Consider the following 13,859-nt stretch of genomic DNA (forward strand, 5'->3'; position numbering starts at 1 on the left):
AAGTCACCCTACCACCTTGCTAACAGAGAGAATCATATAAATATGACCATCCACCAAGCAGTATTACTAGAGCCTAAGCATTTTCCAACGCAACTTAAACCACAAGTTGCTCACATAGCAAGCTCTCAGGAACATACAGATCCACCAGGCAAAGATCTGCTATTTTTAGGGAACAGCAGCGCAAACTGAGATCACGTACTGGTAGATGCTTTTTAAAAACATCATCAACTCTTATCTTTGTAGTATAAATATACTGTATGACAATACTGGAAACAAGGCTACAAAGAAACAAGATAACACCTGGTGCAAAACTGCACAATAGTCACAGTTCAGAACTTCAGCGGGTTGTTCCGTGCTGCTGATCTTAACAGATTACCTTGGTAAAACAACACAGCTTGGGACAAACAAGCCTCTGCTATGGCAGTTTTCCCCCCAAGCAACAAAGTAAGTTTTTAAAGCAAAGAATACCCTTATTTTGTCATTTGTTACGTTTCAAAGCCTGTCTGAAGAATTGATTCCCTAAGACTTTAATGAATGCATATTAAGGGTTGTACAAGTAGCATCTCCTTGTGACTAATGGGAAACTCCTGAGCAAAAGTAGGAAAGGCAACTCTGCAGCCTCCATCCTTTCTAGTTGCTTTTTCCCTACAAAGTAGGGAAACAAAAAGAATGGCAAACTCTAGCTGCAACACTGTGAACACTCATTTCCAAAGATTTCCTCAGGACCTGTCCTTATGGTCCCTACACCCATTCAGCAAGAACTGCTCCCAAAATTTCACACATACATTAGAAGTTATCAGAAAGGCCTCTGTTAACGCTTGGCCAGTCACACGTTGTGTGGCCTCTCAAGGGATTCCAGACACCCCAGAGAGAAGATCCTATGGCCACACCTACACCCCCATCTTCCACAGGGCAGGGAAAAAAGAGTTTTCATATTTCCTTCCCATGCTTCAAGCAAAGATCTGCAGCACCAAAATCTTATCTAACAGTAATAACTACTGACTAACTAATAAATAACTGACTAACTAATAACTACCACTGTTGTTTAAGCAGTCTGCTTGGTTCCCGGAATATCTCAGCATTACTAGAGATATACAGCTGGGGCCTTGCTTGGGGGATTCCCAACTATACTATGAAAAGAAACCCTCCATTCAGTGGGGCAGATGATAGGTCAGTGCTGCAGGGAAAGATGTGCTTGTTGCCTACTGTGTGAGATCTTATACTTGGTGGTGTGTGCACACAGGTTTACAGTCATGATTCCTCTGCTCTGCCCATATCTAGGCGTCAGTTGTTTCATTCAGCAGACATTACACGTGGTCTGCCATCCTGCATCAATCTCAACATATGAAGTTGGAGCAGAAGTGTAGAACAGCAGTAGTGTCAGCAGCACACAGGAAACAAAACTGCCTGTTAACAGGGCCTCTTGTGCAAAACATAGTGAAGGATCACACAAAGAGAGTTTAATAAATGGGGAAAGAATGCGTTCTCCACTGGGACAAGGAAATACAGTTTTCTGGACAGTACAAACTCCATTCCGCACCAGCTCTAGCAGGACAGACATCCTGCAGGCTTGAAACTGAAGATAAAAAGATAGCAGTTCTTGGATCTTCTTGGACGCAGGTTCACGTTTTCTTGTCACAGCAGGTTACTACACACTGAATTTTGGTTTTACTCCGTAAGAGTCCCATGACAAAGCCCAGCTATGACATCAGCCAGCTCTGGTCTAAAGGCCAGCAGCCCAGGAAGGGAGTGACTGGGTTTCTTTCCTCTTCCTTGACTTCCCCAATGTAGTGACAAAAATGACCAATAGTTAGAGACAGCTTTCTGTAAAAACCTAATCTGAAGCATATTTTCTTTAAATTTCTTCCCTCCACAGATTCTCTGACTGTCCTTTAAAGGGAATTAAAATATCTTCTTCAACTGTGCCTTAAGAGGAATTAGAACTCTGGTTGAGTTGCAGAATTTGAAACAATAAAACAGCAACGACCTCATCTGAAGTTATATGAATTACTCTCCAAAACCCTTTATCAATACAACCTTCAGATAAAGTAACCCATGCAGAGGGGAACACTTTGAAGGCCACTTGCAATGACACAGCATTAATGCTTCTGTAAAGTAGGTTGTTTAGTACAGGTCTGGAGGTACCAGACCTGAAGTAATTTCAGGCAGCTTGTACTGTTTCACGGGAGACTACTAAAACATCTTTTCCTTTATTCAACCTGTATTCAGCACCATCAGGTCCATTTGTCATAAACTACACGTGAAAGCTAGCGTTGAGAGCACTCAAGACAATACAACTCTTTGTCTAAGAACTATGAGCATGTGTATCAACATCATTATCCAATGGTGTTCAGAGTAACATCAGGCTGACAGATAACAAGCACTTCTGCAGGGCTCCTTGAAAATTATCAGTGAAACATGATCAACATGATTATGCTCATACAGCAGGGCAAATTCTGGCAAACTCACAGGGAGTAGCTTCTCTGTGTCTACTCTTCTGATGTGATGGGAGAAGCTGTAAGTAAACACAGCCACCATGTGCTTTTACTTATCTCATTTGTACACATTATCAGCAGACAGTCACATGATTTAGTTTTTTATCCCTCTCCAGTCACATAATAACAACGGTTCTAAGAGTAATTAGTTGTCTAAACACAGAAGCAAGACGACATGGATGGAGTGACAACTTCCTTGTAACTTTTCTACAATAACAGCCTTGGTTAATCAAGAGCCTGCAGGGCTCATCACATCCTTCTGACAGATTACCTTCTGACTATGGCTCTGAATGCCTGTGGATCTCTCCCACCCTGAACACTACTACCCTAACACTCACCTTGGTACAAAGAGATTTTGAAGATGTTTGAGAATGCTTTGAACATAAAGGTTTGGTTCCTTAATAACTGGTAAAGGAATTGAGTCCTTAGGTAATACAAGAGCCATAATCCAGTCTGTATATACATCGACACAGTATTTCACAGTATCGCCATCCAGAGGGAGGGTCAGTCCATAACAAACCACCTCCATTGTCCATTTTACCTAAGAATAAAGAGAAGTTAGTAAAAGTCAATTTTGGAAAGTAAAGAATGATTCATGCACACTAGTTCTAATGCAAAGAGAATTTCTTGTACCACGTAACTACATTTATCTGATGGTCACACAGATTAGAATCACAGAATCATTAAAGCTGTAAATAGTCTCTGAGATCACCAAGTCTGACAGACAACCCATCACTACCATGCTCGAGTTAATGATTCGGTGTTTTCATATAGCATTATGATTTCAGAAAGAATCTCTTCAGTCTAAACTGCAGAAAGAATTCCTCAGAACACACAAAGAGCTGGACAGTCATAAACTAATATAGTAAAAGACATTCAGATTCTAGCAAATAAACACTCATACAATACCAACACTTGAAGTCATCCACTTGCTTCAGCAATTACAAAGGTTGCTTTACAAAGGTTTTAATGTGTTAACCAGCTCAAGCCTCTGAATTTCCCCAACCCCTTTAGCCTGCACTTCTGGGTACAATAGCTCAGATAAGCACTGAACACCACGCATCACTTACTACTAGGTCACGAAGCGCATAGTTGCTATGATCTGGCTGTAAGTACAAACATTACGTAAACTAGTAACCTAAAAATACAGTACATTAAAAAAAAAAAAAAAAGAAAAAAAGGATTATTAAAGAAGAAGCTTTTCTATAGCCTCTTAAAAGAGACCCCTCCAGCACGAAGAAAACTATGATCAGGGTGATGGAGACCACAGAAATGCACTTACTTCTTTGTCTGTTTTCAGCAAACTTTCACTTCCAACCGATGATGTGATCAGAGCTTGCCCAAGAGGACGCACCACTGCATTTGCCACTTCTCTTCCCACACTTTCAGGATAGCTGTGAAGTACACTGGTATTACCCTGATCATTTTGAATGACAAGATGCAAGGATCTCCACTCTGAGTACATAGTGCCTCTATGCTACAAAGCAAATAACACCTGGAAGGGCAAGAAAGAAGAGATATAATCAGTAGAAGCATCTATGAAGCTGTTTGCCATGGTAAATTCAGTATGCAAGCATCTGCACCATACCTTTTAAGTCCCGTAAGAGAGTCAAACCCCTGTTGTTCAACCTTAATGTCTTTTAGCATAGCCGATACCAATTACTAAAGAATCAGAAGTTACCCTAGGATTCATAAACTCAATTAATGGGATTTTGGCACAGTGACACCCCCTCCTTTTAGGTTCAGTTAGGAACTGGCAGCCTGTTTGTGACACTACAAGCTTCAGAAGAAGCAGCTCATGAGTTCAGCTGGTGCAGTCTGAGCTGTCAGGACACTTTCTTACAAAGTTTTCTTAGCTAAACAGGGAATTGCTCCACAAGTATCCAATTAAGGTAAGCAACAGCTCCTGTTCAAACCTCATGCCCTTTTTCAGTTCAACAGCAGTTAAAAATGCATACCAGGAAAATGACAGAAAACCTCAGTCAGTCTTGGAAGATCAAATCCAGCCTCTTTCTACACCCTCAGTATTTCCCCTGCAGCATGCAACACCCACAGCCGCTGGCTGAGAAACGTGACTGATACTGAGAAGTGTGCTGACCTGAACTGACAGAAGGACTGACTGAGCCTTCATGGAGTGCTCACTTGAACCACGTATGGCCTCACAGTTACACTGCTACCCCACATACTGCTCCTGTACCTGGCATACTCATATACACACTGGTGAGTTTCAAATTCTGGTGAAGTCAGTGCACACAGCCTCACCTGGCAGCACCAGGGCAGCTCAGCCAGCACTAATGTCTTGATCCAGCCAGCAGCTGTCCAGGCAGACAGGATCTGATCTAATGGAGGTTAGATGAAGACCTTGGCCACACAGAGGAGCCAGGAGAACATGCGTCTGGGAGGGGTGAAGGAGCATTCCCTGCGGTGGCAGCAGCCCTGCAAACCCACTCTGAGCAGCACAGGCGCACAGCAGCCTAAGCCATCAGACCAGCACCACCTCCCTCCTTCCCCTTATCAGTTATTTGAGCCAGCAACCACGTGAACAACACAGCACAGAGCGGGCAGGGCCAGCACCAGAGGAAAGGCAGGAAGGCATGCAGCAGCCACGGCATGGATCTGCTCACAGTGCCACACGCAGTGCTCCAGGGGCTGCTCACCAACAGCTGCATGTTGGAAACAACTTAGGGAATTTTTTCAGTGTCTCCCTTGAATATTCCTTGGCAACAAAACAAACAAGCTGGGCCTGGAAATGCATCTACTTAGGGACAAGCCGCCATTTAAACAGGTCTGCCTATCTAGCTAGTCACCTGAATGCTGAGTTACACCTCAAATCATATGTGAAAAGCCTGAGGACTCCTTTATGAGCAGGCAGCACATCTCAGTTTCCTAAACTACGCACTTCCTGGTCTGAGGCAGCAGCCACGCATGGTCTGACAGCAAACAAGCACAGCGGGCACAGCTGGCAGAAGTGCAGCTTGTGACCTTTAGGAATTTTCTCCTCCTCTGAGAGTAATGGGGGGAAATGACTGAATGTAACCCTACAGCCTGGAGGAAAGCTGACAAGACACCAGCTGCTGGGACACAGAAATGACTGCGCCAGGAGAGCAGGAAGCAAACAGGACCCACAGTCCCAACTACAACCACTGTCCTTTGTAATGACTACAATTCCCACCAGTTAAGTTCTTTGGCTGTGTCTCCCTGCTGCTGTACTGTCCCTTTCTGCAGACCCTATGCACACTGCTAGCCCTCCCGTGGGCACTGCAGAGCCCACTGTAGCAGTATCCACCACATGAGGAATGGAGTGCTGGCTCAAGCCAAGTGATGTCAACACAGGCCAGCACCGCCATCAGCTCAGCATGGCAGCACGGGCTGCCCAAAAGCACAGGGATATTTTGTGTAGCCCAGAGGCTGGAAAGCTCCTACATGGAGGGAAATCAGAGAACAAGGGATTCCAAATTCAAAAGCATTTCAAATGGCCCTTGTCATACCAGCACACAGCAATACAGGAAGCGTCCACCTGCTCCTGGCCCTGCTAAGGCAAAGCACGCAGCACATGTGAGAGGCTCAGCAACAGCACGGGGGAACCAAAGCCTCTGGTGCTGCATGCAGCCAGCACACCTAACACTCAGACCTGCATCCTTGTGATGTCCCAGGCTACCCTCGGTCTTAACCATAAAGGAAATATAATAAACATACAAGGAATAATGGGCCAAGGAACTAACTCCAATGTAAAAACCTTTTGAGGTGGGACTTCCTGCAGTATTGGGTTATTTACCTGCTACATTTCACAACTGGAACATTTGATTTTGCGAGGACTAAAAGTTGCTTTTCACTTCACACCCCACAAACTGCATTTGAAACGAGAGCTGCTGGTACCTGTCACAGCAGAGTTATGGCTGAACCCAGCTACAATTCAACTTCTTGAAACCAGAGATAAGCTCACAGCACCAGTAAACCTCCCCACAACCACATCTGCTTTATGCTGAATCTGTGCAAGTGGAACAGACTGACAGTGCTATACCTTGCTTAGAAAGCTCAACGCAAAAAACACCTCACAGAGAGCAGCGGGATGCACCTCCTCAGAACAGGCTGCATTTGTCCCGAAACATTTCAACATCCCCAGAACACTGGAAGCTTTGATTCCATCCCACCAGTGCACATCCATCTTAATTTGCTTCTGCAACACTTTTGCAACTCAGTGTCAAGAAGAGCACCCCAGCTCAATACCTGAGCATCAGCTGCATGGCATTTAGGAAAATACCTACACAGACACAGATTCAAATCACTGAGGGCTCCTGAAGGTCCAGACTACCTATCTAAGGGAAAAGGGGAGGAAGAAAGGCAAATAGAGCTATTAAGCTCACCGAGTTTGGAAACAGAACACATTTATGTTCTGCAGTAAATACAAGACCCTCAGATTTCTACAGACAGAGGGATCTGGAAAGAAATCCCCAACACTGGTGGAAGAACAGAGAGATGCAGAGCTAAAACATGTACCATCTACTATGGAACTGGTGTGGTACCAGCATTCCTCCACAACGTCAATTACCTGCATGACCATACATCCCTCTTGAGCCATTTCAGCTTGGGAATTTTTATAGCTACCACCATATAAAACTGAAAAAGGATGTTTCAGCATTTGAGATTAAAGACCCTCAGCTCACAGACACCCAAACTTTGGTGAGTACAAGAAAGTCACTGATAAGTTCATAAAATTAAATTGAGTTTTATTTCCAGTCCCTAAAACCTTCAGAGGAATTGGTGCAGGCAGAGTATTCTACCTCCTGGAGCAGTAAAGCAAGAACTACCCAACCAAACAACAGGCCCATGTGCTGCAGTTATTTGGAAGGAACACACAGGAGCTCAGAGCAGTGGTGGGATTCTTGACGTGTGCACAGGGAGAGGGTCAGGACTAATGTTTGTGTAGGAAGCAGCTCTCGGGGTGGGCACAGTGAGGGCTGGGAGCAAATTGGGACACTGAGCCCTGCATGCTCAACATCTGACACAATATTAAGTGCTCACCTACAAAACAAGGGGTTTGGAGCACAAAGGCAAGGCTTCCCAAAATATGAGAACTTCCTGGGTTTCATCAGAACAAGGAAGGCAGAGACTAAACTGAAAATCCAATGGAAACAATAATATTTAATATAGAAGACGTGAAGACCAGCAGCAGAGACACCAAAGGAAGACCTCTCTGAAGGCTAAGCATACAACAAAGCAGCAGCAATATAAAGGAACTACACCGTGAAGTTCCGGGATATTAAATCTACTTCAAAAGTATCTCAAGGAAAACAAGGTAGCCCTCTGCACCACCTTGCCACTGTGCTGCCCCTCTGCCCTCCACATGTCTGCTGTAGAGTACAGAGACTGGCAGAGTCTTGGCAGGACTGACTGACTCAGCACAACCCTTGCAGGACTGAAAAAAAGTGCACTCCTCCAAGCATCCACCTTCAGAGCACCCCCAGCAGGTGCCCCTGCCCTAGGAACATCACATAGAGTAGCCCGCAGGCCCTGCTCTGCTTAAAGTCAGTATTCCATTAGAGAATAAATGGAGATGCATGTCAGGATTACTATCAAATGAAACATTTCTGTTCAAGGCAGGAAGAAATGAGGTAGAGAAAGAGCAGGAACTCACAGCCCCAGACTCAGCCCAGGTGACACACTCAGTCATGGCTGTGCTGAGTGGAAGAGGGGAGCGTCACAGCCCCCCCACCCAGGGAAGATGAGTTTGCCCAACTTTATCATCCAGCCGCAGGAGGTCAATACACAAATCTGACGGTAGCCCCTTTTTAAGCACAGGACTCATCTCTTCCTATCAGACCTGCTCATAGGGTCAGAGCCCCCATCTCACCCTGGCTCTGAGGACACAGCTGGACACATGCCCCCCTAAAGCAAGGGGTCAGGGCTCCTGTCACGGCAGAGCAGCATAAAACTTGGGGGCTGTTACATCTGAGCATTCATCAACCCATAAGAAAGCAGAATCGGGGAGCTTTATGAGTGTTGGCTATTTTATTCTGTTTTCTTCCACCCTCAGATCTTACTAGTACTAGTACTGCTTTGCTCCTGGCTGCCGGCCCATCTGTCAGAGCCGGGAGGGCCGCGATCCTTCAGGCTGACCGCGCGAGAACCGAAGGAGCTGCCCACGTTCCACCTGCACCCAAAACCGGCCGGATAACGCCGCCGCAAAGCGGAGCAGTTCCCGATGCCGCTGAAGCGCAGCTGCCACTCGGTGCCTTCAGGTTCACTCGGACCGCGGCTCGGCCGGGAGGGGCTCTCCCCGCCCCGGAGAACGGTACGGCCCGCAGCGCTACTGCACCGACCTGGCGGCCGCACAGCGGGTGAGGAACGAGGTAACAGGGAGAGCGGAGCGGGCGCCCAGCGCCGCGTTCCCCGCCGCTCCGCAGACACCGCCCAGCACAACTTCGCTGCGCCCCGCACGGCTCCAGGGCCGCGGCCCCAACACGGGCAGTGCGCGGCCGGGCACGGCACGACGGGCCCAGCGCCGGGGCAGGACGGGCCCAGCTCGGGCCGCTCCCTCCGCCCCGCTCCCAGCGGCCGCCGCCGCGCAGCACCGCCACTGAGCGCGGACACGGCGCAGGGCCCGGACCTGCAGGGCGGGCAGCGGGAGCCGCCACAGGCCCGGGAGGAGCAGAGCGGGCGGGTCCGTTGGCCTTACCTGCGGCGAGAGGCCCGCGGGCATGTCGTGCCGTGCCGTGCCGTGCCCCGCCCTCAGGCCGGCTCCATCGCTGCCCGCGGCCGGACGAGACAAACCGGGACGAACGCTCCGAGCCGCCCCGCTCCGCTCCCCGCCGCCGCTTCCGGCAGCGCCACAAAGCGCACGGCGGGCAGCCGGGCCGTACCGCGCACTGCGCACGCGCAACGCCCCGACCCGCCCGAGAACTCGACTTCCGCCGCGGGCAGCGCCGAATAAGTCACGGGGAACAGCTGTGCGCCTGCGCAAGCGCCGCTCGGACGCGGCTGCGCCCGTGGGCTCCGCCGTCCCGCTGCTCTTAAAGGGGCCGCTCGGGCGCTGCTGCACCGCGCGCACAGCGGGTCGGATCTGCCCTGCGGGAAACGGGGGGGGGGCGGGAACGGTGCAAGTTGTGAAACGTGAGGGCTGCCGTGCCGGCATCGGGATGAGCAGGAAGGGGAAATGTTTGGTAAGGAGCGCAAACTCCGCCCCGTGATAAAAACAGCCCCAGAGAAGCTCGTGGTGCAAAACCAACCGCAGAGCGCTGAGCAACCAGTGCCCGAACGGCACCAACACCTGGAAGAACGGCCCCCTGTTCTGTTCCCAAGCACGGCACTGTGTGACCTGCAGCATCCCCGCTGTCCCGGCCCCGTGCCCTCCTGGCAGGACAGGAGCTGTGCACGTGCAGCATGAGGAGCAGGGAAGACCTGGACGGTGTGAGCACTGCCGAGCTGCAGCTACATCCCTGTGTACTCAGCAGTGTTTTCAGCGCAGAACCGAAGCACAGCACAGCAGGGAGCACTGTGGGAAAAACCACTCCCCAAAACCAGCTCCGGCACGGCACGGCACAGCACGGCACGGCACGGCACAGCACGGCACAGCACGGCACGGCACAGTAGAGCACAGCACAGCACGGCACGGCACAGCACGGCACGGCACAGCACAGCACAGCACGGCACGGCACAGCACGGCACGGCACAGCACAGCACAGCACGGCACGGCACAGCACGGCACGGCACGGCACGGCACAGTAGAGCACAGCACGGCACGGCACAGCACGGCACGGCACAGCACAGCAGGGCCTCTGGAGCATCTCCATCCCAGCTGTCTGTGCTGGTGCCGGCCGAGTGACCATCACACATCAAAGGGGCAGTGACCCACACAGCGGTGACCCCAGGCAGGTGCAGGACCAGCTTCCAGTTCATTGCATGGGAACACCTGCGAGCAGCTCCAGCTGTGCAGCTGGCAGTGACACTGCCTTGGCTCTATCTCAAAGTAAAGCAGTGTGTTTTCACAGAGCATGTTTTCCTTCAGTTGCAGGAATGATGGATCCATTGCATACTTCTGGGAAAGCCCGAGGGCAACAGTGAGAACGGCAGTGCTGGTGAAGTCCTGGTCTGGCAGAGCCTGAGCTCCATGCCATGTCTTGTCTCAAGGTCCATGCAGTGCTGCACGACTTCTTCCCAGCATCTGAAGGGATGAAAGATTATTTTTTTCTCACTTTATCTCCAGTTTAATCAATGCCTTGTAGAATCTGAGCCCCTTTCTTAGTGGACCTGGAAGGAGCAGTCACTCCTGCACTTTACATCTGGTGCTGGCAGGATCCCACTTGCCTTGAAGGCACTGCCAGTGCCCTGGAGCTGCAGGGAGGAGAGAGGTGGGGATGTGATTTTGCCACTGTGGCAGCTGGAGGTTGTGGGGCTGGAGGGGAGTAAAGGAGCCTCGTGGGACTGCAGGTCGGAAAGCCACAGAGGATGGTTATTCAGAGTGAAGTGTTGCTGGTAGGAGTGCACAGGAAGCAGAAAAGTGGCAAACCAATGTTTTCCCTGTGGGGTGAGTGTAAGCAAGCAAAGGGGAAGGGGCAAAGGAGCACTCCGGGCTCTCCAAAAGCGCCGAGGCCTGGGTTCTGCCTCCAGTCCCACCCAGTCTGCCCAGCTTTGTTGGTTATTCTTCAGTTTCTTGCTTTGCTCTTGCTTAGCAGCTGCAGGATGTCCTGTGTTCTCAGGTGCCCAGCTGTACTTTAGGGGTGCCACCTGCACTCCCCAAGGACACCCCCGGCTCCCAGGCCAACTTCCAAGCAGCTGTCAGCCAGAGCTGGGGGTCAGACAGGCTCTCTGGGGATCAAGGACAGCACTTGGTTGCAGTTACAATTAAAGCCTGCTTTTTTTCATGGAATCTGGTAATTGACGTAGCACAGGATTTTATGACCAGAGGTAGGCCAACAATTTTGCCAGTTTTTGTAATATGAACAAAAGGAGCATCTTGGATGAGTAGGACAATTGAATTTCATTGGGCATGTCTGGCTTAATCTGTATGGATGGCGATCAGAGCTGCCAGGTCTGTCACCCACATTTCCCAAGTACTGTTAGTACTTAACTCACCACTGCTCTGCGAAATGCAACATCCCCCTCACTGCAAGAAAGACATGGAGGCCTTGGAGTGTGTCCAGAGAAGGGCAGCGAAGCTGTGAGGGGTCTGGAGCACAGGTCCTATGGGGACTGGCTGAGGAAAATGGGTTTGTTCAGTCTGGAGAAGAGGGCACTTAGGGGAGACATCATTGCTATCTGCAACCACCTGAAAGGAGGCTGTGGTGAAGGGGGGGGGGGAGGGGGCAGTCTCTGCTCCCACATAATTAGTGATAAGACTATGGGGGATGGGGGGCCCAGGTTGGACATCAAGGAAAATTTCTTCTCTGAAAGAGTGGTTAGGCAGTGTTATAGGCTGCCCAGGGAGGTGCTGGAGTCACTGACCCTGAGGGTGTTCAAGAGCATTTAGATGTTGTACTGAGGGATGTGGGTTAGTGGGAAATATTGGTGGTAGGTGGACGGTTGGACCAGATGACCTTGGAGGTCTTTTCCAACCTTGGTGATTCTGATTCTATAATTTAGAATTAGGACCATTGAAATTGTAGAATTCACGGTTCCTATTAATTACATTCCGTATCAGATTGCAGTCTCACACTGGCAGAGGTGATCATTTGCTATTGCTGACTCATTATTACAGGTCCTTGAGGATTTCAGGCCAAAGCCAATACAAGCTTGTACTGTTACATTTACATTTAAACCAATGTCAGTTTTCATTGTAATACAGAGTGTAATCACAATTGCTTGTTTTTCCCACATGCATTATATTATGGGAAATGTAATACTGCGTGTATAATACTTTATACTGTTAGTTTTCCTGTCCCAACCGCTCCTTTCCCAACTGACTTCAGATCAGTGGGGATGTCCCAGCAGCGAGGCTCATTGCTTCAAGCAGCTGTTTGTTTCTCAGTGTCTTTGGAAATGCCCCATGAAAGTTCTTAGGGAGGTTTGGGCAAGCAAACATCAAAACTATTATTAGCATGACAACTTGCAGAAAACAAATCTACATCTGTGTGCCTTGTGATACCACTGGGGCGTCACTGTCATCCTGTGACTTCACAGTGGAGTGGATGGATATATATATAGATGGCTCAGGGTACAGGTATCTGGAGTGTTCTGCCCTCTTCTGCGTCCTGCTGGCAACTCTTGAGACATCAGTGCCGTCCCTGCATGGAACATGAGATGTCGAGGCCTGGCCAGCTGTACATGAGACATCAAGGTCCTGCACATGTATTGCAAGTGACTAAGGATCCTGCTCAAGGAACACCAGATGTCAGAGCTCCTGCCAGTGCACACGAGGTGTCCATCACTGGCAGTGATACACAAGAGGTGCTGAGGCCCAGATACTGCTGACTGCACTGTGAAGAGGCAGCCTACAATGAGTCTGTTCTCTGAGCACCTCCGTGCCAGGGTAGGGATGGGAAGTGCTGGTGGGGAGCAGCTGAGGCACTGCACAGCTCTTCTGCACTGCTCATCCCTGGGCTGTGTTAGCAGAAGCATTGCCAGCAGCTCAAGGTCATCATTCCTTTCCCCTCAGGCTCCCGGGTAACACAGGGGCCTGAACACTTTGGAGAGAGCCCAGGGAATGGCCACCAAGGTGTGGGAGTATGGGAGCATCTCTGCTATTAGGAGATGGGATGGTTGGATGCTGGGATGGTCCTCCAGACAGAGAGAAAATTCCAGGAAATCTTGTGATTGTCAATAAATTGTGGCATATCCTGAAATCGGTGGTAAAGCAGCTGCTTCTATTTCCTTTTGAGAGATGAACTAGAAACTCAGCCTGGGATCCTGCTGTAAGAAAAGGACAGGAGCAGGGAAAAGGTTGCTGGTCACACAGCAGCCGGGCTGCAGCTCAGAGCACTCTGCGTTGTGTTTGGGTTCTGCTATGCCCAGTGGAACCTCATCCTGCCCAGCAGCTGCTCCCCACACGGGCTGTTCTGCAGAGAACTTGTGATTGGATTGTGCACTAAAACAAAGCTTTGGCTGCGGCTTACAGTTAAGTACAGATGTGTGTAAGGCACATTTGAATCCCTGTAAATCTCCCTGAATTTCTTTTGCACAGACCACGCGTTTTATATAATGCAACCAGAAGGCACACTGGTACTGATATTAATGGTGATGATGCCCACTGCAGTTGTAATTTACAACACACTGAAGCACCAGCCCGTGTCTGGTGCTTCTGTCTGCAGGCAGGGCACCCCAGGTACTGCCACCCACCGCCCTGGCCAGGGCAGAGGAATGGGGCTCAGTCCCAGCCCTGCTGTCCCACGCAGCTCCTGCAACCCCTGCCCTCTCACCTACTGGAGCTCC

The 13,859-nt window shown here is 49.7% G+C and overlaps 1 protein-coding gene across 25 annotated transcripts in view; it reads right to left on the reverse strand.

The window, feature by feature from the left end:
• The window catches only part of RALGAPB (Ral GTPase activating protein non-catalytic subunit beta), a 62,940-nt gene extending 53,622 nt beyond the window's left edge, over positions 1–9,318 (reverse strand). For 24 of the 25 annotated variants that reach the window (XR_014935733.1, XR_014935734.1, XM_085519460.1 and 21 more), the window contains exons 1-3: positions 9,172–9,318; positions 3,778–3,990; positions 2,834–3,036 (exon numbers count right to left, since the gene is read on the reverse strand). Coding sequence is in view for 21 of the 25 variants with exons in the window: in XM_015881297.3 (XP_015736783.1) it covers positions 2,834–3,036; positions 3,778–3,960 (386 nt within the window). In the remaining 4 variants the exon portion in view is untranslated. Of the gene's footprint in view, positions 1–2,833; positions 3,037–3,777; positions 3,991–4,757; positions 4,882–9,171 lie in introns of those variants that run through there. The other variant, XM_085519439.1, reaches the window with a different exon arrangement.
• Between the last annotated feature and the right edge of the window lie 4,541 nt (positions 9,319–13,859).

The sequence above is a fragment of the Coturnix japonica genome, chromosome 19 (genome assembly GCF_054131305.1).
Source record: "Coturnix japonica strain WE chromosome 19, WE-NBRP24, whole genome shotgun sequence".
Lineage (NCBI taxonomy): Eukaryota > Metazoa > Chordata > Aves > Galliformes > Phasianidae > Coturnix > Coturnix japonica.